Here is a 21,670-nt window from a genome sequence, read left to right as displayed (position 1 = left end):
ATCAAATACCTTATAGCATGGGAACTACATTTGTTTACACATTTGTTGTCATTGATATTCACCAGAATGGTGCAGCAGTTCTCTGTGGACTTTGAGAAGAGGATTGAAGGTTCTGGAGACCAGGTGGACACAGTGGAGTTGTCGGGTGGAGCCAAAATAAACCGCATCTTCCACGAGCGGTTTCCATTTGAATTGGTCAAGGTGATTAGCATAAAAAAAAATCACACACAAAAAAATGCATTTTTTAAATTTAATTTGACATATTTTTTTGCTTAAATTAAGCATTTTCAAGCATAGAAAAGTGTCTAAGTAAACTAAAAATATATTACAGTAAGACATTCAGGTGATGCAGTGAAAGACAGGACACAATGTAGTATTCCACACTGGTCACTTGGTGTCAGTAATGTTCCTGTTCCTTATTTTCTCATGGTAAGACACACAAGCACCAGACTTGATCACCAGAACAAGTTTTTTTTCAGATTTGAATTATCTCGCACAATAATAATAGCATCATAATAACATGGGCTATTGTTGCGGCTGTAATCCCACATTACTTCCTGTCCTCCGCACATCTGGAACACATTTATAGCAACACACATGAGAATTATGTCTACTAAATAGGGTAATAAGAGTCTAAAGGTGAATATAGGGGTGCTATTTCATGTGTAGAGAGCTCTCATAATGTTAGAAAACGTATGTAAAAGATCCTAAACAGGTTTTCTTGGCTCTAAGTCCAAAAATATTTGATTTATAAATCCCATCTCATGGAAATTCACTTATCAAGGTCGGATATGGAACCAATGAACATCGATAAATGAGGGATCACTGAGTTTGTTACTCATCCTGAGCTTTCTAATTGCGTATGCATGATTTGGAGCATCACTGACTAAGAAAAATACCTTCCATTTTTTCGTAGATGCATTTTGGTGTTGCATAACACAACTCCCACAAGGTTGCTTGTGTAATTTCTTGACAAGATGAGAAAAGATGAAATGACAACACCACTGAACATGCCTGAATAGGAGACATAATGACTTAGACTGATTAGTTGTCTCCCTATGCTCTGGGATGTTCACTTGCATTGAATATACTTTTTGCGGGGGTTCCTCTTTAGACATGAAATAACACCCCTGTAGTCACTTTTACACTCCTTCTATTCTTTGTTTACATCACGTTGCACAGGCTGTGGGATCACTGCAAGGACATAACCTCTCCAATGTATTTATTCTAAACTTAAGAAAGTGACACAACCGAATGGAGAAGACGAACAAAGAAACCAAAAACTTACCACTTCCACATGGAAAGAGAGAAGAATGTTTTTTCCCTCGATATCAGTCAATAGCCACACTCCATGCAGTGTGAAAGGTAGAATAATCTAACATCATGTCTCATTATTATTGATTACTGATGCCTAGTGACCAGAATACTACATACTACAAATTATACTTTTATCTTATTTGTTGACTAATAATAGGCCATAGTCAGCCACATTATTAAAAAAAATGAATATATTGTAATGTAATGTAATATGGAATGTAATGTAATGTAAGATAGAATCAGTGTAGCCTTTAACCTGGTCGTCAGGCTAACGCTTGATTGTAAACTGCAGACTTTTGCGTCTCATGGTAACCGTGGTGCGTTCAAGGACTGCCAAACAAAGTGCAAAAAACATTAACGGTGAAGCATAAGACAAAAACATGTCAAAACGTTGTTTTTTCCAAGAGTGGTATGCTGTACGTGCTATTTATGGTGAATAGCACGTACAGACAAAAAACAATAAAAATATTCAGATCACAATAGAGCATCTAAACCACTGCTTTACTTATGATTTAAAATATTCCCAATGAATCTATTTGTCTTCTTATTATGTATTATTAAATTAATTATTATTATTATTATTTATTACCAATTTATGGTGAATAGGATGTGCTTTCAGACAAAATCAATAAAAATATACTGATCACAATAGAGCATCTAAACCACTGCTTTACTTATGATTTATAATATTCCCAATGAATCTATTTGTCTGTATAGATGGAGTGTGATGAGAAAGAGATGCGGCGTGAGATCAGTTATGCCATCAAAAATATCCACGGAATCAGGTGGGAGTATTTTTACAATTTTTTTTTTTTACATGGAGAAAAAGATGTGCCCACACGCTGCTCACTTTGGGGTTTTATTTCATTGGTTTGTTTTCAGCAGACAAATATTTGATTCCCTTGTATGTGAAGTTAGCATAAAACTGGGACGATTTCTATTTTCAGCCCATTGTTAGAGGAGGACAGTTACATAAACGGTAGAAATGGCAGACATCCCAAATGAGAGGATTTCTCAAAAGCATAAAAGCAAATATTCTATTACCGTAAATTCCAGTGTTTAAGCTGCACGTGTCCATGTCATAAAATGACATATTGTATCGACCATTTGACAGGAGCCAATCATGGGCCAACGAGCTTGCCATTACTCAATATAACAATCTGACTGAAACAACATTAAATTAGAATTATTAGATCATTAGAAACAACATTAAATTCATCACACAGCGACTTAAAGGAGACCTTTTATGCTTTTTTCCACTTTTCTGACCTATAAATGTAGTTAGAATGTTGTATTCTCGTTTAAACGATGACAAAGTTTCAGATAATAAGGTTTGTACATTCATAAGTGAGCCCAGAAAGAAGTTGTGTAGTAAAACGAGAGGTTTGTGATGTCACGCATAGGTGAACTTCCTTTTAAAGGCATGCCTGGAGGTGGGCCATTTGTGGAATAAATTAAAACAGACCATTTTCACGGGAAGCACAAAATCCAAAAAATATAACTGGAATGGGTGCAGATTCTGGAAGATATAGAAAGCTTTCTGTGATGTAGGAGTCTACAACTGTATACAAAGGGCCTGGAAATGAGAATAATAGTTCGCTGTGTGATGAATTTATTGTTGAATTTAGTGTTGTTTGTAAAGTGTCCCTAATAAGATGACACTGTGAGCCAGTTGTGTGCAGTTGTCGAATGTTTCAGTACTTTTTGCACTTTTTAACCCTTTGAACACACAACCAGTTATCCTGTGAGAGTACTACTTACTAATATGTCACTATTTTGGTCATGATCACCCTTTTTTGATGTACGATAGAACGGGGCTGTTCACTCCAGACATGGCGTTTGAAGCCATTGTGAAGAAACAGATCATCAAGCTGAAGGAGCCCTGTGTCAAGTGTGTGGACATGGTGATCCAGGAATTGATCAACACTGTGCGCCAGTGTTCCAACAAGGTGACTCATGCAGTTTTGTGGTATGTTAAGACGACTAATTATATCCAAACTTATTTATTTGTTCATATAACGCACACAGAACGTCCTCTCTGTTTCCTTTCTTCTTCTTTCAACTCTCCTATGTGGGCGCTGTTCACATTATGAGGTGTTCAAGCGCACTGTGGAACACTCAGTGTTAGTCAGTGCTGTAAGGGAAGAACAACAAAATGTTGGATAGAAAAGAGAGTTTCAAAGTGGTTCAGTCCAAATGGAATCGTTTTGAACCAAAACAGGATTGAAAGAGTTGGAACAAGAAAATCGAATCTGTCATTTTTAGTTCCTGTTATGGTTCTCAACATGGATTTCACACTTCTTTATTCAAACACTTAACAGATGAAATGATATGCTGTGTGGTGTGTTCACAGCTGGAATGTTTCCCAAGGCTGCGTGAAGAAACAGAGAGGATTGTGACTTCTCATATCCGAGATAGAGAGAGTCGAGCTAAGGAACAGGTAACGCTCTTTAGTGAGTACTCATGGGAAAACATCACATGCTTATTTATGCAAAATCCAAACCTACATGTACCTGTGTGGAAAAAGTGATTTGCTCCCTAAAGATAATAACTGGTTGGGCCAACCTTAGCTTCAACAACTGCAATCAAGTGTTTGCGATAACTTGCAATGAGTCTCTTACAGCTCTGTGAAGGAATTTTTGCCCTCTTATCTTTGCAGAATTGTTGTCATTCAGCCACATTGGAGGCTTTTCCAGCATGAAGGGCTAGGTCACTCAAAACAGTCCTAGACCATCATACTACCACCGCCATATTTTACTGTTTACTGCCAGATGTAATGTGACACACACCTTACAAAAAGTTCAACTTTTACCTTATCAGACCACAAAGTATTTTCCCAAATATCTTGGGGATCATCAAGATGTTTTCTGTCAAAATCGAGACCAGCCTTAATGTTCTTTTCATCCAGCAGGGGTTTTGGTTTTAGAACTCTGCCATGCAGGCCGTTTTGCCCATTGTCTTTTTTTATGGTGGAGTCATGAACATTGACCTTAACTGAGGCAAGTGAGGCAACCTGCAGTTCTTTGGATGTTGTTGTGGGGTCTTTTATGACCTGTTGGATGAGTTGCCCCCATGCTCTTGGGGGTCATTTTGGGTTTCTGGCTACTACTGGGAATGGTTCACTGCTGTTCTGTGTTTTCGCCTTTGGCTCTCGTTGGGGTTTGCTGGAGTCCCAAAGCTTTACAAATGGCAGCTTATACAGCGTTGTGGCAAATTTATGGCAAAATTCTAATCCTGTGACATTTCCTTTACTATTACTAATTGTTTAAAACTGTGGCGCTCACAAGTCAGTGGGGAAACCGTAGCGCTACCGTAGCGTAGAGCCAATCACAAACTCCCAACGATCTTGTCAAACCAATGCAAATCACAGGAGGTCACTTTATATAACAGTATAACAATATAACTGTGACTTTTGGTGTCATCTTAAATGACACAAAAGTCATCACACAGCAACTTAACATTCAAAGGGTATACCTAAAAAATATACAAACTTGTACCACTATTAGTTTATAATAAAAAAAAGGCATTAATTTTTGGTGCTGCAATGACATCAGCCTCCCTCCAGACTGCTTTTTCCACACAGGGCCATGTAAGTTCGGATTTTTTGTGTGTGTTTTTATATGTATGATTCAATACATGGCATTTATTGTTCCAGGTTCTACTGGTGATTGACATCCAGCTCTCTTATATCAACACAAACCACGAGGACTTCATTGGCTTTGCAAAGTAAAAACTCACATCATATACCTGTTATATATACTTGACCATCACCATATGTAGCATACTTTTTACTGAGCATACTTTTTACTTCCCCATCCTGACTGTGATGTTTCTGCACAGTGCACAGCAGAGGAGCAGTCAGACTAACAAGAGTCAGAGTTCAGCAACAAACCAGGTGAGCTTGTCCGGTGTCCGAGAGAAGCTTGAGGCTCTTAAACACACCATCAGTGCAGTATGGCCCCCCGCATGATCGATAAATGAGCTTCCCTTTTCAGTTTGCATATGACAAATTATTATTTATGTGCGCTCACGTGTCATTATGTAGCTATTAGTCTTATGTTAAACGGGCACTAGCTGTGTGTGTATTTTATTTTTGGGTTATGATTTGACTGGGTTCTGTTTACTTTTTGCCACCATCATCCTCCCGTGTCATCAAGGTGCCACTTTGCATTTCATCCCCCATCCCTTAGTGAGAATCTCAGCTGCCCTCTTATGGGTGTTTGTTGGTGAGTATTGCTCATTGTGGGTTCTGGTGTGCAAAATCAAGTATGCCTGCAATAATGCATCTGTCCAATGTGTGGTGCTCTGTGGCACTGTTTCCTTCACAGGAAACTGGTGGTATTTATTATTTTTTTTTAAGTCGCACGTGAGATATGTCTTTCCAAATCTGCCTCATGTGTGTTACCTTCACGTTTGTCCGGGTATTAAATGCCCCACGTTCCTCCTTGTTGCAGGCTTCCTCTCCTCCTGCATCAGGCCTGATTGTAAGAGTTGATCAAGCAACCATTTGCTGTCTTAACACCCCCACCCCACTCAGGCCCACAGACAACAAGGCGGTGCCGACTAAACAATTAAAATTGGCTGATATATAATACACACGTGGGCACAAGTATTGGGACATTCCGCTGTGCCGAGGCACATATTTTTGACTCAACTGATCCAAAAACTGTTATCAATTATTCCAAATAACATACTGTGTCTTTGTTCATCTATGTATAGCAGCAACATGCAGCGCTATTAAATGTTCTAAATGGTCTTCAGATACTAAAAGGTACATATAGTCCACATGTTGCCATTCATTACGGATGGGCTACTGTACTGTACTGTACTTTGTATCAACCCGCTAATAAGGCAAATGTTACTGATGATAATACTCATACTTTTTACTTGAAATATTGCAAAATGTGAAATGATTGGTTCAATTTGATTCTAATGAAAAAAAGACAAATATTTAAGGCAAACACATTTAAACTAATCATAATTAATGAATATAATATAATATAATATAATATAATATAATATAATATAATATAATATAATATAATATAATATAATATAATATAATATAATATAATATAATATAATATAATATAATATAATATAATATAATATAATATAATATAATGTAATATAATATATATAATATTCTATATATATATAACAATTTAGCAAATTATTAATAAATAGAATTAATATAATTAATATTATATGAATATTATATTATGTAATATTATTTATAATGTATATATAATATAATATTATATAATATTATATTATGTAATATATATATAAATTGTTTTGCTAATTTTGAATAAATATCATTAATAAATAATTAATATCAATAATAATAAATTGTCATGATTATAGTAATAATTCTAATTATTACTAACAATAATTGTAATAATAAATGTTATTGAATTATCCGATCAAGCTAAAAATGAAATAATTCAAGCAAACGTATCCCAATACTTAAGTCCACAGTTTGGCCGCAAATTGTGCACTTTTGTTGCAAATAAATAATCTTAGTGAGATTTGACCCAATAATCACTTGGCACCATGCATGCAGGGCTTGTGGGGTTCATACAACTAACACGGTTCACACCTATTCTTTTGTATTGTGTGACTCAAGCACTAAACACGTAGTGGTCACTTAATAATAATGATATTAATAATAATAATAACACAGGCTTTTTCTTGTGGTGAACACAGGTCTTGGAATGACTGCCACACAAACACACAATGGCGCACCTAACCTTGCTTTTGCGCACATTTCATTGCAATTCATGCACTGATGATGACACTTAAGCTCCTCTTTTCTTCACTTCTTACTTTTGATGCAACTTTTGTGCTCATTTTCCCTCCAGGTCATCCGCAAGGGCTGGCTGACCATTAACAACATCAGCATCATGAAGGGCGGAGCCAAGGAGTACTGGTTTGTGCTGACTGCCGAGAGTCTCTCCTGGTTTAAGGATGACGAGGTGAGCTCCGACTTTTCATTAGAAAACACATTTAAAGGAAAAGTGCACTTTTAAAAAAAAACATTTTGCCCATCATCCACAATGCTAAGCAGACACGTAATATGAAACACTTATTCCGCCTACTACGTCTCTTTCGAATGATGGGCAAAATTTCCCCGAAAAAGCGCAGTTTTCCTGTAAAGCTAATGGGGATTAAAATGACTCACAAAGATGACTTAAAATAGGATTTTATTATTTCCATCTGCAATGAAACATTCATATGCTTCTGCAAAGGGGTCGATGCTGCTGCCTCGGTTTCCTGGCTGACGTCTATCTGCCTGTCTGTGCCTGCTGTACAGGTTGCAGGATATTCTGCACAGCAAGTGTAGATAGGCGGACACACTGCAACCTCATGTCGGCTACCTGTTCAAAGCATGCAACGTCCATTTCTTGCAAATTTTTATAAACAAATGAATCACAGTTATGATAATTTAGCATTTGGAGAGTTCTTTTTTTTTTTTTTTTTTCTAACCACATGTTCACTCACAGACACCCAAAATACATACCAGCACATGAGCCGCACACAGCATCGGGTGGGGGGGTTCGGATTGTTATTTGATACCTCGGTGTGGCAATGCAGGAAATTATAGACTCCATGAGCTTCGCCTTGTATATTTCTGTTGTACACTCTGTGAACTTTCTACAGTCCAGTCACACACACACACACACATGCACGTGTGGTTGCCATTTACTTTGGAAGTGCTTGCATTCCTGAAAGGAAAAGCACATCATCCTCCGACAATTAAAATATCACCGCACACGCACCTTGGCTGAACTATGGCTTGTATATGCCAGTCTTCTCCGTTTTCGGCCACCCACTGACATCTGTATTTTCAAACTCCATTTGATTGATTGAACCCCCCTTCTACTTTGGCGAGTGTTTGATGCTTTGCAGGCACGTTCGCTCCTCCCTCCCCCCACACACACACACTCCTCCTGTGGACCACATCTTCCTCAAAGTGCTAGGCTACTAGCCCGCATGCTTGCTCATGCAACAAAATGCCATTTTTAAGTCGTAACATTTTACTCTGATATTTAAATAGGTGTTAATGTTTATTTCCAAAAATAAAGTAAAAGAAAGAGGTAAGAGTTAGGCGACAAAGTACACACCAGTTCAGGTGATCTTACAGCAAAAAAACGAAGTAAACGGATGCAAAGGAGAAGATCCCTACCCAGTCTAACCAATGTGCAGACTACTGTACACCAGTATGACAATGAACAGGTAGTCTGAACACTGGGTGGACGGAGCAGGAGTTATAAGTGTCAGGCCCTTTTTTTTTTTTTTTTTTTTTTTTTTTTTTTTGCTGTCCTCTGCCATTTCGCCCATGCTTGCGCTTCTGTTGCCCGTGAATCTCTCCGTTTTCGGCACACCGAGGATCCCGTCTACTGAAAGCTCTCAAAAGTCCGACTTGCCGATTCTCCATCTTTTAGATGCACACTTATTTTTTCGGTCCCGTTTTTCGGTGATGCCGGGTATGAAGAGTATCCAGTCCTGACGTGGCATATTCGCACAGACGACTGGGACAGACTGGCTGCACGCTCAGGGAGGGGATATTACAAAAAAAAAGAGGGAAAGAGTGAGATGGAGGGGGGGTGAGTGAGTGAGTGAGTGAGTAAGAGAGAGGAGGCAAAAGGAAGAGGGAGGAGACCTGTGTGACCATATATGGACTGTTGTGACCCCTTTGGGAATACAAAACCCAGTCCGGGTCTGCAGTTTGCTTACCCTATGCTGCTCCCTTCATTCATGTAAACTCAAACTATTCTTTACTCTTCTCCAAATCCACTTTGGTATCGGTTCTCCTTCTCAAGCTCTCCTCCTTGTTACGTTTCTTCTACTTTCTTCTACTTCTACGCAGTCCTCCTCCTCTTTTGGTTCTCCGAGCGCTGCTAAGCACTACCAGATGTTGAGTTTTAACGCCAGGCTGTCATTTAATCTTGCTCACTCTCCCGCCTTCTTTACCCCCCCCCCAAAAAAAAAAAAAATCAGGCAGGAAGTGGGCCCCTCTGGAATGGAAAGAAAAAATATTGAAAAACGACAGGAACAAGGGGGAGGATGAAAGTTTTAAAAAAAAGATAATTAACAGGCGACGGTGAGGTTAAAAAAATGATAAGCGGAGGAATCATTTGACCTTGCCGTGCTTGGAACCTTCAATGATGGCTCCAGTTCTTTTAGACATCTTGCATTTCCTTCTCCGACTTCACCTCCGGAGAGCTTAGCTACCGGCTCTCGGTGGTATAACTCACCGTGAGCGACGACTGCGTCCTGACCCGCGTTGTAATGACTTCCACATGTGCTCTCCTTCCCTCGCTTTTTTCTTTCTCTCCTCCTTTCCTCCCCCCTCTCACGTCCCTCTCTTATGTCTCCCCCATTCCTCCTCCCTTGCTGTCGCTCCTTCTTTTTCTCTTACTGGTTTTTAAATGTCTTAACGGCTTTGCCCCTTCTTATTTATCTGATCTGCTTTTACCATATCAACCCCCGCGGACCCTGCGGTCCTCCGGCACTGGCCTTTTAACAATACCAAAACCCAGAACTAAAACCCACGGTGAGGCAGCATTTAGCCACTATGGCCCCCACCTGTGGAACAGCCTGCCGGAGAGCCTCAGGACTGCGGAGACTGTTGATATTTAAAAAAAAGATTAAAGACGCACCTTTTTAATCAGGCTTTTAACTAATACTTTTAAACTTTTCTTATGTTTTTATCTTTTTAGTCCTATTTTATGCTCTTGGTCTTCAGCTTTTAACTCCAGTGTTTTGTTTTTATCTTTTTAGTCCTATTTTATGCTCTTAGTCTTCAGCTTTTAACTCCAGTGTTTTGTTTTTATCTTTTTAGTCCTATTTTATGCTCTTAGTATTCAGCTTTTAACTCCAGTGTTTTGTTTTTATCTTTTTAGTCCTATTTTATGCTCTTAGTCTTCAGCTTTTAACTCCAATCTTATGTTTATTTCTTTTTAGTCCTATTTTATGCTCTTGGTCTTCAGCTTTTAACTCCAGTGTTTTGTTTTTATCTTTTTAGTCCTATTTTATACTCTTGGTCTTCAGCTTTTAACTCCAGTGTTTTGTTTTGATCTTTTTAGTCCTATTTTATGCTGTTAGTCTTCAGCTTTTAACTCCAGTCTTATGTTTATATCTTTTTAGTCCTATTTTATGCTCTTAGTCTTCAGCTTTTAACTCCAGTGTTTTGTTGTTATCTTTTTAGTCTTATTTTATGCTCTTAGTCTTCAGCTTTTAACTCCAGTGTTTTGTTTTATCTTTTTAGTCCTATTCTATGCTCTTAGTCTTCAGCTTTTAACTGCAGTCTTATGTTTATATCTTTTTAGTCCCATTTTATGCTCTTATTCTTCAGCTTTTAACTCTAGTGTTTTGTTTTTATCTTTTTAGTCCTATTTTATGCTCTTAGTCTTCAGCTTTTAACTCCAGTGTTTTGTTTTTATCTTTTTAGTCCTATTTTATACTCTTGATCTTCAGCTTTTAACTCCAGTGTTTTGTTTTGATCTTTTTAGTCCTATTTTATGCTGTTAGTCTTCAGCTTTTAACTCCAGTCTTATGTTTATATCTTTTTAGTCCTATTTTATGCTCTTAGTCTTCAGCTTTTAACTCCAGTGTTTTGTTGTTATCTTTTTAGTCTTATTTTATGCTCTTAGTCTTCAGCTTTTAACTCCAGTGTTTTGTTTTATCTTTTTAGTCCTATTCTATGCTCTTAGTCTTCAGCTTTTAACTGCAGTCTTATGTTTATATCTTTTTAGTCCCATTTTATGCTCTTATTCTTCAGCTTTTAACTCTAGTGTTTTGTTTTTATCTTTTTAGTCCTATTTTATGCTCTTAGTCTTCAGCTTTTAACTCCAGTGTTTTGTTTTTATCTTTTTAGTCCCATTTTTTTGCTCTTGGTCTTCAGCTTTTAACTCCAGTGTTTTGTTTTTATCTTTTTAGTCCTATTTTATGCTCTTCAGTCTTCAGCTATTAACTCCAGTGTTTCCTCAGCGAGGGTCCTCCACACTGGGAGCTGTGTCGGGTCTGCTGAGGGGGTGCCATCCTTGGGTCCCTTCGACCCGGCCGGCTGGGGGTTCCTCCCTTTAATGTGGGGGTCTGCCCGTCTGTCGGAGTCGGGGGGCCCGGGTGCTGGTCCCCCGATGGCACGGCCTGCAGCTCCTCCCAGTGTGCATGGCCCCAAAGGTGGCGTTTCCTTGTTCCTCAGTGCCATGCCATGTCTCCCTACTGTGTGTGATTGTGTGACTGTGTGATTGTGTGTGTGTGAGTGTGTGTGTGTGTGCGTGTGTCTAGTATGGAGGGTGAGAAGGAGGGGCTTTCTTTTGTTTATTTTTTTCTTTCTTTTTAATTGTGGAAATTGTTTTAATTCTGTAAAGCACTTTGTGTTGCATGTCTTTGCAAGAAAAGTGCTATACAAATAAAGTTGATTTGATTTGATTTTTCTTCTCACCATCAAACTGCTAACACATAACGACATCATCCAGCATCAGTTGAGACAGTAACCAATTGTCTCTGTCATTGACAGGAGAAAGAGAAGAAGTACATGCTCCCTCTGGACAACCTGAAAGTCCGCGACGTCGAGAAGAGCTTCATGTCCAGCAAGCATATATTCAGCATTTTTAACACAGAGTCAAGGTCAGCTGGAAATGTTTGCAAAGTACATTTTTCTGTTACGTACTGTAAGCCTCTTGATAGTCGCCACATGGCATTTACGAACTTAGATGAGTTCAAGGCCTGCGTGCAGCAGTTAAATATGGTTTGCATTACGGGTTACGTACACACTATGTGCATGAATCCAGCCAACGACACGCTTATAAGACACTTTGTGACATCTCTGTTCAATTCCACTGCCAGTGTTTAAAACTGCAAGAATGTGTCTTTGATCGTGTACTTTTATGTGTACCAGCCAATGAGAAGAATTGCATACATATGGTGGAACCTTGATTAGGGTCATTCGTCTGTTCCAGGAGGTCCGTCTCTACCCGAAACGTACTATAACCAAATCCATTTCTCCCATAAGAAATAATGTAAATCCAATGAACTCATTCAATGCTAGCCAATTTTCAAATATTTTGAAAATATTGTAATATTTTCACCTGTGATTGGCTGGCGACCAGCCCAGGGTGTTACCCCGCCTCTCGCCCAAAGAAAGCTGGGATAGGCTCCAGCACCCCCTGCGACCCTCATGAGGAAAAGCAGTAGAAAATGAATGAATGAATGTAGTATTTTCAATTTTCAATATTGCCCACAGAATATTGCGATGATGGCAAAGTAAACACGGATCCTACCAAAGGAAAAATAGACTCTCATCTTTCATCCCAAAGGAAAAAGTTGATTTCTATATTTTCCCTTCTTGAGTAATACGCAATAGAACATAGGTAAGTTTCAGGAAAATATCAGTTCCCAACTAAAAACAGGAGAATTTTTTTTTTTGTGAAAGCTTCTTTGACAGCTCAAATACGTTAACAACTGAACTAAAATAGAGAAATATTATGGGGAAAAATAAAGTCATTTTAGTAGCCTAGAGTTAAAATATTAAAGGAAAAAGCATTATATATTTTAAGTCTTAATATTATCATAATAATGAGAACAAACAAATAACATTCTTGGAAATTAGGTTGGAGAAAAATTGTGACTGTATTCCGATTTTTCTCCAACCTAATTTCCAAAAATGTTATTTAAAATGTATATTTATATAAATATTTATATAAATATATATTTATATAAATATGTATATATAAAATATAAATATATATTTATATGTATAAATATTAAGGGAAATAAACTAATAATTGCGAGAAGAAAATTTACAAGAAAACAGTTCAACTTGGAAAATTTTGAAAAAACTAAAAGCAGAAATGGAAAAAAAAATCAGCTCTAAATTTATGAGAATTAATTCAAAATATTTAGAGAAAAAAGTTGTGCTGTTTTGCTGTTATTTCTCAAATTCAATAGTGTTCCTCACCGTCTTTGTCTTTCTTTGGCTCCGTGGCGGGTTATTTTGCAGCATCAAGAACACAGTTGGACTCAGGCAGTGTATTACTAACACAACAATACGCAAGCCATAACCAAACCAAAACAACGTGCACTAATGGTTGTGTACGCTAACCAAGGTTTCACCTTATGTATAAGTCTCGTGGCACGTTCAAGAACTGCTGAAATCTCAACATTTGCAGAAAAAAACATCAAAAAAGCATAAATACGTACACACGTGGTACATATTTCCTGTATATTTAACCTCTATTATCACATGTTTATAAAGTATTTTCCAGTTTTTCCAGTATTCAAGTTAATTTCGTCATTTGTTTACACAAGTGTGTTTTGACACAAATGATTGATATTTTCATGCATGCTCTACTGTGGCATTCAGGAATGTGTACAAGGACAATCGCACGCTGGAATTGGCTTGTGACTCACAGGATGATGTGGACAGCTGGAAGTCGTCTCTGCTACGTGCTGGGGTCTACCCTGACAAGACCGCCACGGTTGGCACACATTCATTATTCATGGTTTAAACTGTGGCTAGTACAAAGCTTGATTATTCTCAGACTACAAAGTGTGGCCCGCGGTCCATGTGTGGCTGGTGGCAGTTTTTTTATGAGCCTTTGATACATTCTAAAAATAGAATTTAACAAAAACACTCAAAAAGTGAAAAAAAAAGTTTTATAAAAACAGTTTTTTTTACAAGAATAATGTTGTAATATTACCAGGAAAAATAACATCCTTTGAGTAGCATAAAGTCATTTTTCAAAATTCTGCCATTTTAGATGATTTTCAATAATCTTACAGGGCACACAGAATATCGTGTTCTATGGCTAAATAAACACAAAACAATAAGATTAGAAAAAAAATGTTACTACCTTTTTCCATTCTTTAGTAATCAATAGTAGAACATAGGTAAGTTTCAGGAAAATATTAGTTCCCGACTAAAAAGGGAGGAAACCAGCTTTTTGTCATAAGCTAAATTTCAAGCATCACTTTCAATTTTGCTTTTGTGATAGCTCAAATACGTAAACAAACTACAGTATTTTGTGGACTATAAGTCGCTCTGGAGTATAAGTCGCTCAAGGCCAAAAATGCATAATTAGGTAGAAAAAAATATACATAAGTCGCACTGGAGTATAAGTCGCATTTTTTGTGGGTAATTTATTTTACAAACTACTTGACCAAAACAGACATTACGTACTCTTGGAAGGCAAGTTCTAACAATAAAAATAAAACACAATAGTTATTCATCTACACAAAAAATAAACATAAACAGAAAAGGTGTCCAGTGTTTATGTAACATAAACAGTTTTTTTATTTATAAGTCGCTCTGGAGTATAAGTCGCAAGAACAGCCAACCTATGAAAAAAAGTGTGACTTATAGTTCGGAAAACACTGTATTATAATAATAAAAACCTCAAAGTTAAATAAAAAAATATGACCAGCATATCAGCGCAAAAACACAACATATGCTGGCCTATGCTGGTCATGCTAGTAGTTGGCCTATGCTGTTTTTGTTCAGCAGTGTATTTAAGAAGAAGTTGAAATATTTTGCAACTAAAAAAAATGGACGAAAACACTTCTGAACCCCTGATTTCCTCTGATGTTATTTCTTCTTTTCAACTTGAATTTATTCTTCCCCCCGTAGGTTGAGAGTGAAACCACCACAACCTCGGATAACTTCTCCATGGACCCCCAGTTGGAGCGTAAAGTGGAAACTATCCGTAACCTGGTGGACTCCTACATGGCGATTGTCAACAAGTGCATCCGGGATCTCATGCCCAAGGCCATCATGCATCTCATGATCAACAATGTAAACAAACACCTCTGTCCCTCATCTTTTTTCCCATTGAAAATGAATGGGCCATTTTTTTAAACCTCAACCGATTGAAATCATTCCGGCAGCACGTTAGTCGAGTGGTTACCGTGCAGACCTCACAGCTAGGAGACCAGGGTTCAATTCCATCCTCGGCCATCTCTGTGTGGAGTTTGCATTTTCTCCCCGTGCATGCGTGGGTTTTCTACGGGTACTCCGGTTTCCTCCCACATTCCAAAAACATGCTAGGTTAATTGGCGACTCCAAATTGTCCATAGGTATGAATGTGAGTGTGAATGGTTGTTTGTCTATATGTGCCCTGTGATTGGCTGGCGACCAGTCCAGGGTGTACCCCGCCGCTCGCCCAAAGACAGCTGGGATAGGCTCCAGCACCCCCTGCGATCCTCGTGAGGGAAAGTGGTAGAAAATGAATGAATGAATGAAATCATTCCAAAGTCTAGAAGCACAACTCAATCAGGTTAGCTAGTAATTAGCATGTTAGCATTGCTTACATTCTAACATAGTAGTAGTTTTTAGCCATTTTCAATAATATTAACATTGGCAGACACTTAGCACTATCATGCATTGCTAACATTGCTACCAACATTAGTATATTAACATTTTAGCTGTTTTTATGAGTATTAATATACACAGAAAGTTAGTGCTACCGTCTAGATGTTGCATGCTAATGTTAGCATTGCTAGCATGCTAACATTAGCATAGTAACATTATTCATTCATTCATTCATTTTCTACCGCTTTTTCCTCACGAGGGTCGCGGGGGGTGCTGGAGCCTATCCCAGCTGTCTTCGGGCGAGAGGTGGGGTACACCCTGGACTGGTCGCCAGCCAATCACAGGGCACATATAGACAAACAACCATTCACACTCACATTCATACCTATGGACAATTTGGAGTGGCCAATTAACCTAGCATGTTTTTGGAATGTGGGAGGAAACCGGAGAAAACCCACGCGTGCACGGGGAGAACATGCAAACTCCACACAGAGATGGCCGAGGGTGGGAATTGAACCCTGGTCTCCTAGCTGTGAGGTCTGCGCGCTAACCACTAGACCGCCGTGCCGCCCCTAGTAACATTATTAGCCATTTTTTTGTGTTAACATTGACAGAAACCTAATGCTATCATGCTTGGTTTATCATGCTATTGCTAACCTGCTAACATTAGCATATTAGCATTTTAAATATTTTTATGACTTAACATACAAAGACACATAGCGCTACCATCGAGGAAGGTGTTGCATGCTAATGTTAGTATTGTTAGCATACTAACATTAGCATACTAGAATTTCATCAACTTACTTGCATCATTAAACTGCACTTCCTCTCCATGCCACTAGGTGAAAGAGTTTATCAATGCGGAGCTGCTGGCCCAGCTGTACTCTGCAGGTGACCAGAACGCTTTAATGGATGAGTCCCAAGAGCAGGCTCAGAGGAGGGACGAGGTCCTGAGGACCCATCAAGCCCTGAAAGAGGCTCTGGCCATTATTGGCGATATCTCGACCTCCACCATCACTGTACCCATGCCTCCCCCTGTTGACAGCTCTTGGGTCGGTGGATCAAGCGGTGGTCGCAGGTAATGTACACCGCATACCATAATAACTAGTGTAAAATAAGAATGCTTTTTTTTTTCAATGCATCCTAAACCATCAATCATCTGAAGGTCTCCACCGCCAAGCCCCACTGCCCCGAGGAGGATGTCTGCAGGCCAGCGCCCAGCACCCCGTGGAGCCCCACCACCGCCGAACCGTCCAGGACCCCTGGGGCCCTTCAATAACAGTGCTGAGAGCCCTCAGGCTCCAAGCCGCCCAAATAGGGCCCCTCCAAGTATCCCCAGGTGAGTAAAAGAATCCTTGCTGATGAAGACAAGACGACGAAAACAACTTTATGTATCCCAGAAGACACAAGCATAGACAGATGTACAGCCAGAAACGGTGTGGTTACACGTGGTCTGCGGTTGTGCTTCCAAATTCTGTGAAACGTCTTTGGAGACGGAGAAATGAACATTGAGTTCACGTGAAAAACAGCTCTGGCGGACATTCCTGCAGTCCACATGCCGTTTTGCACGATCCCTCGACACTTGCGACATCAGTGGCATTGTGCTGTGTGATAAATCTGAACATATTAGAGGGGCCTTTTATTGTAGCCAGTATAAGGCACACCCGTGTAATGATCATGCAGTCCACTCACACTCTTGATACAACACACCTGTGAGGTGGACGGATTATCTCGGCGAAGGAGAAGTGCTCACAAGTGAGTGATATTTAAGAGAAATAGGACGTTTCTCGTGTATTGCGGTTAATATTAGCCCTTGTTTACCGTCAAATTTACAACTATCAATTTAAATTAAGTCAATTTACGATAAAAAAGTAAAAAAAAACATTCAAAAAAGTTAATCTACAATAAAAAAGTCTTACATTTGCAAGACAAAAAGTCATACATTGGCCGAATAAAATTTTGAATTTACAAGTCATAAAATTATGAGAATAAAATCATGAATTTCCGAGAAAAAAAGTTAATCTATGAGAAAAGGAAAATACATTTGCAAGAAAAAAGTCATACATTTATGGGAATAAAGTCATACATTTACAAGGAATTTTTTTGGATTTAAAAAGAAAAAAACATCCTAAATTTCTGAGAATAAACTTGGAAATTCACTAGAAAAAAGTAAATCTACAAGAAAAAAAATTTTACATTTAGAAGAAAAAATACCAACATTTCAGAGAAAAAAGTTGTAAACTTCAGAGAAAAAGTTATAAAAAACTTGTACATTTACAGGAATAAAATTGAACATTCACGACAAAAAAAAGTACATCTATGAGGAAAAAAAATCATAAATTTCCAAGAAATAAGTCCTACATTTCTGAGAATAATTTACGAGAAAAATATTAACTTTGCCAAAGGCCAAATGTCACACCAGTACTGGCTTTTCATAGCTATCTCAGACAATTCCTGTTAAAAATGGAGTATGAAAATAATCAGCGATTTTGAGAATACAGTTGTAAATTTACGAGAAAAAACATACAACTTTATGTTACAAGACTTGCCTCAGACAGCTATGAAAAGGAGCGACTTATGTGATCTTTGGCTGTAGGTCAGAGAGGCAGAAGTGTATGACACGTATGACACGACGGCACATAATATTATGACATTATCCTAGTAAAATGTACAACTTATTTCTCGTAAATTTACAGCTTTATTCTCATAACATTATGATTTACACCTGATGTTAGATGATGAATGAAGAATGAAAGAATGGCAAAGTCAAAGTCAGCAAACCAGCTATGGTGCGTTCGAGTACTTCATGAAAAAATGTTTTTCGTGAAGACATAAAGATGTAAAAGACGTAAATCTACAATAAAAACGTCATCCATTCACAAGACAAAAAGTCATACATTTGCCGAATAAAATTGTAAATTTACAAGAAAAAAGTCATAAAATTATGAGAATAAAATCATGAATTTCCAAGAAAAAAAAGTTAATCTATGAGAAAAGGAAAATAAATTTGCAAGAAAAAAGTCATACATTTACCCAAATAAAAGATTAAAAAAAAAAAATACATCCTAAATTTTTGAGAATACCCTTGCAAATTCACTTGAAAAAAAAAAAACTATTTTACATACGACAAAAAAAGTACATCTAAAATCATGAATTTCAGAGAAAAAAAAATTAATCTATGAGAAAAGGAAAATAAATTTGCAAGAAAAAAGTCATACATTAACGGGAATAAAGTCGTTTACAAGGAATTTTTTTTTTTAAACATCCTAAATTTCTGAGAATACACATGGAAATTCAATAGAAAAAACTATACTGTAGACCAGGGGTGGGCAAACTACGGCCCGGGGGCCACATGCGGCCCACCAAGTGTTTGAATCCGGCCCGCCAGTTGCTTTTTCAGTATTTCAACTTTTAACATACAAACTGGCAACATGTCTTATTTAGTCATTTTTTTTTTAAATGTAAAATTTAGTGACATAGTTTGATGTTTAAAGTGCTCCTGAAAAAAGCCACATGAGAACATACAGCTACAATTAGACAAATCATTCAAGGAAAATGTGTGTGTTAAATACATGTTCTGGCCCCCTGGACAATTTTGTTAACTCAATGCGGCCCACGAGTCAAAATATTTGCCCACCCCTGCTATAGACTGTATACAGCACATTCAACTTGTGTAACCTGTTATTACTCACGTATGTTGAATGAGACGGACAATTTTTACACGAAAATTACAATTATTACAAAATTACAAACGTGCATGGAGCCACTGTATTGTAAACCCTATCTGTCAACACTGACTAATTTCTTTTTTTGCTTCTCTTCTTTTATTTAACCTTGAAACACCTTCTTACGTCACCCCACTCCAGTCGACGACCCCCACCATCTCCAACAAGACAAGTCCCACCATAAGACACCCAAAGAGGGCACTCTTCTTCATCTTCTTCTCTTCCCCCCCATCCGCACCCTCGAGTCCTCCTCTCTTGGCCATGACTCCGCTTGTCCTTCTTCTCTCCTTAGTGCAGATGTTCACATTGTGTCCCCCTTGACCCTCGACCTTCTGCCAGGTGACACGTCCATATATCTATGTACAGTATTGTACTCGTCTTGTGGTGTATGTTTTATGTGCGCTTGTTGCTCGCCTGTGGTCCAGGTATGCTTTAGCAGAACCACATTCTAGTATCGGTCACTGGTACCTCTTTCTCCCCCCTTTCGCCAAGTCAGCCATCACCGGAACTGCTGCTTTAAGATGACTCATTCCTAAATGCAGCATGGCACATACATACGCTGCTTTTATTGCATGGTGTGTGTGTGTGTGTGTGTGTGTGTGTGTGTGTGGATGTCGAATGTGTGCGAGTATGGGAGGTGGCGTTGGGGGGGGACTCATTTGCCTATACTATGTAGGCTTTGATTCATTTAGTATTAATTTATTGCATACCCCCCCATAAGTGTTAATTAATTATAAGCCTATTGTTCTCATAGGAACACAACTTGTATCTTAGTATATGTGCGTTTGTGTGCAAGTAATACACTCAATTGTGTGTATGAGTGTGTGAGAACACGTATGCATACAGTGCGTGGTCTGTCTGCACGTTTGTTGCTGTTTGAGTTGTATTTATTTTTTAATGTTCGATGCCGTCAATGATGACTCATAAGCCCCAATGACTTGGATTCTTGTGAGATGTTTGTGTGTCGTAGTAGCAGCCATACACACATAGCAAGGCTGAGGAGCACCATCGGTATTCTCTGTATAAAAAAAAAAAAAACAACCTCAATAATACATTTAACCTCCGTCATAGGTGTCTACCTGTGCTGTATCAATGGTCAAGTTGTGACCCTTCAGAGCCTTAAGCTCGGATGCAGATGCTGACTGCTGGCTGGGGGGGGGGGGCTGGAACGCTGATATCAACCCCTGGGGATGAAGAACTTTGCTTAACATGTTTCATTTTAGCCTTTATCTCAGGTTTGAAACATGGAACTCTTTTCCTTTTTTATCGCCTCTCACTCTTTTCCGGGTTTTTCTTTGACTCACACACTCATCAAGCCAGTCAGTCAGCATTTGTATTAGATCTTAAGCGGCTTTTGTCAATGTTTAAGTGCTTCTCTGTCCGTTTGTTAATGTGTATATGGGCCTAAACAGTGTTCGGATGTATATAAGTATCAATAAGGAAATACTGTACCTGTGGACTATTAAGACCTCACAATGGATCCTAGCGCTTTAATGATATTCTGTGTCTATTCATTAAAACTCTAATTTAGATTGCCTTACTGGCATGGATTACAATTCTATATTGCCAAAGCTAAATATAAAGAGAGAATTGCAACGGTTAAAAAAAAAACATAATTGAAATGGTTCCAGTTGTAGTAAAATGGAATTGTTTAGCAGAGTGCATTATGGGAAATTGCATTATTGTTATTTTCTGTGTCTCTGTATTGCTCCTCAATAAAAATGTCTTACTTCTTCAAGGGAGTATTGGTTCATTTTTCGTCAAGGCAAACTCAGTTGTATGCTAATGAGGTTACAAATATAAAAAATATACAAAATTGTACTTGTCACCTCACATGGAACATATTATATAGCAGCAACCATTCACTCACATTCACACCTACGGGCAATTTGAACCTAACATATGTTAACATTTGTGAGGTCAGAGGTCACTGATGTTGCACCCCAGACTTTGGCTTTCTGTGAGCTTTAGGTCAGAGTTCTGGGAATGTTCTTCCACACCAAACTTATCCAAGCAGGTCTAGTAAAATTCTTGATTGGTTAATTAATTACTTAAAAGGAGTGTCTGTACTTTTTATGTATGTTATGATCACGTGGGTCATTTGAGTGACTGTAATGGAATCTTTGTTCATCATCCGCCATCTAGTGGCACTACTAGCTAATTGCACCATTTCACAATATTTTACAATTACCACGTCATTATTATTTTACGCCACTCTCTCTCTCCCTCTCTTTTTCTGTCTCTCTCTCTCTCTCTCTCTCTCTCTCTCTATATATATATATATAATTATTTTTTAATGTGAATGGTTGTT

General features: G+C 38.2%; 1 protein-coding gene across 1 annotated transcript in view; it reads left to right on the top strand.

Annotated features, from left to right (window-relative positions):
- Positions 1-21,114, top strand: part of dnm3b (dynamin 3b) — a 31,734-nt gene extending 10,620 nt beyond the window's left edge. The window contains exons 9-21 of the mRNA XM_058066757.2: positions 66-201; positions 2,035-2,102; positions 3,128-3,266; positions 3,671-3,757; positions 4,973-5,043; positions 5,158-5,212; positions 7,182-7,295; positions 11,846-11,955; positions 13,691-13,805; positions 14,954-15,118; positions 16,477-16,712; positions 16,800-16,973; positions 19,501-21,114. Coding sequence (XP_057922740.1) covers positions 66-201; positions 2,035-2,102; positions 3,128-3,266; positions 3,671-3,757; positions 4,973-5,043; positions 5,158-5,212; positions 7,182-7,295; positions 11,846-11,955; positions 13,691-13,805; positions 14,954-15,118; positions 16,477-16,712; positions 16,800-16,973; positions 19,501-19,543 — 1,513 coding nt within the window. The 3' untranslated portion in view covers positions 19,544-21,114. The remainder of the gene's footprint in view (positions 1-65; positions 202-2,034; positions 2,103-3,127; positions 3,267-3,670; positions 3,758-4,972; positions 5,044-5,157; positions 5,213-7,181; positions 7,296-11,845; positions 11,956-13,690; positions 13,806-14,953; positions 15,119-16,476; positions 16,713-16,799; positions 16,974-19,500) is intronic.
- Positions 21,115-21,670: the final 556 nt, after the last annotated feature.

Source organism: Doryrhamphus excisus, linkage group LG6 (genome assembly GCF_037039965.1).
Source record: "Doryrhamphus excisus strain RoL-2023G ecotype Guam linkage group LG6, RoL_Dexc_Guam_v1.1, whole genome shotgun sequence".
Taxonomy (NCBI): Eukaryota; Metazoa; Chordata; class Actinopteri; order Syngnathiformes; family Syngnathidae; genus Doryrhamphus; species Doryrhamphus excisus.
This window is presented reverse-complemented; position numbering and strand designations above follow the sequence as displayed.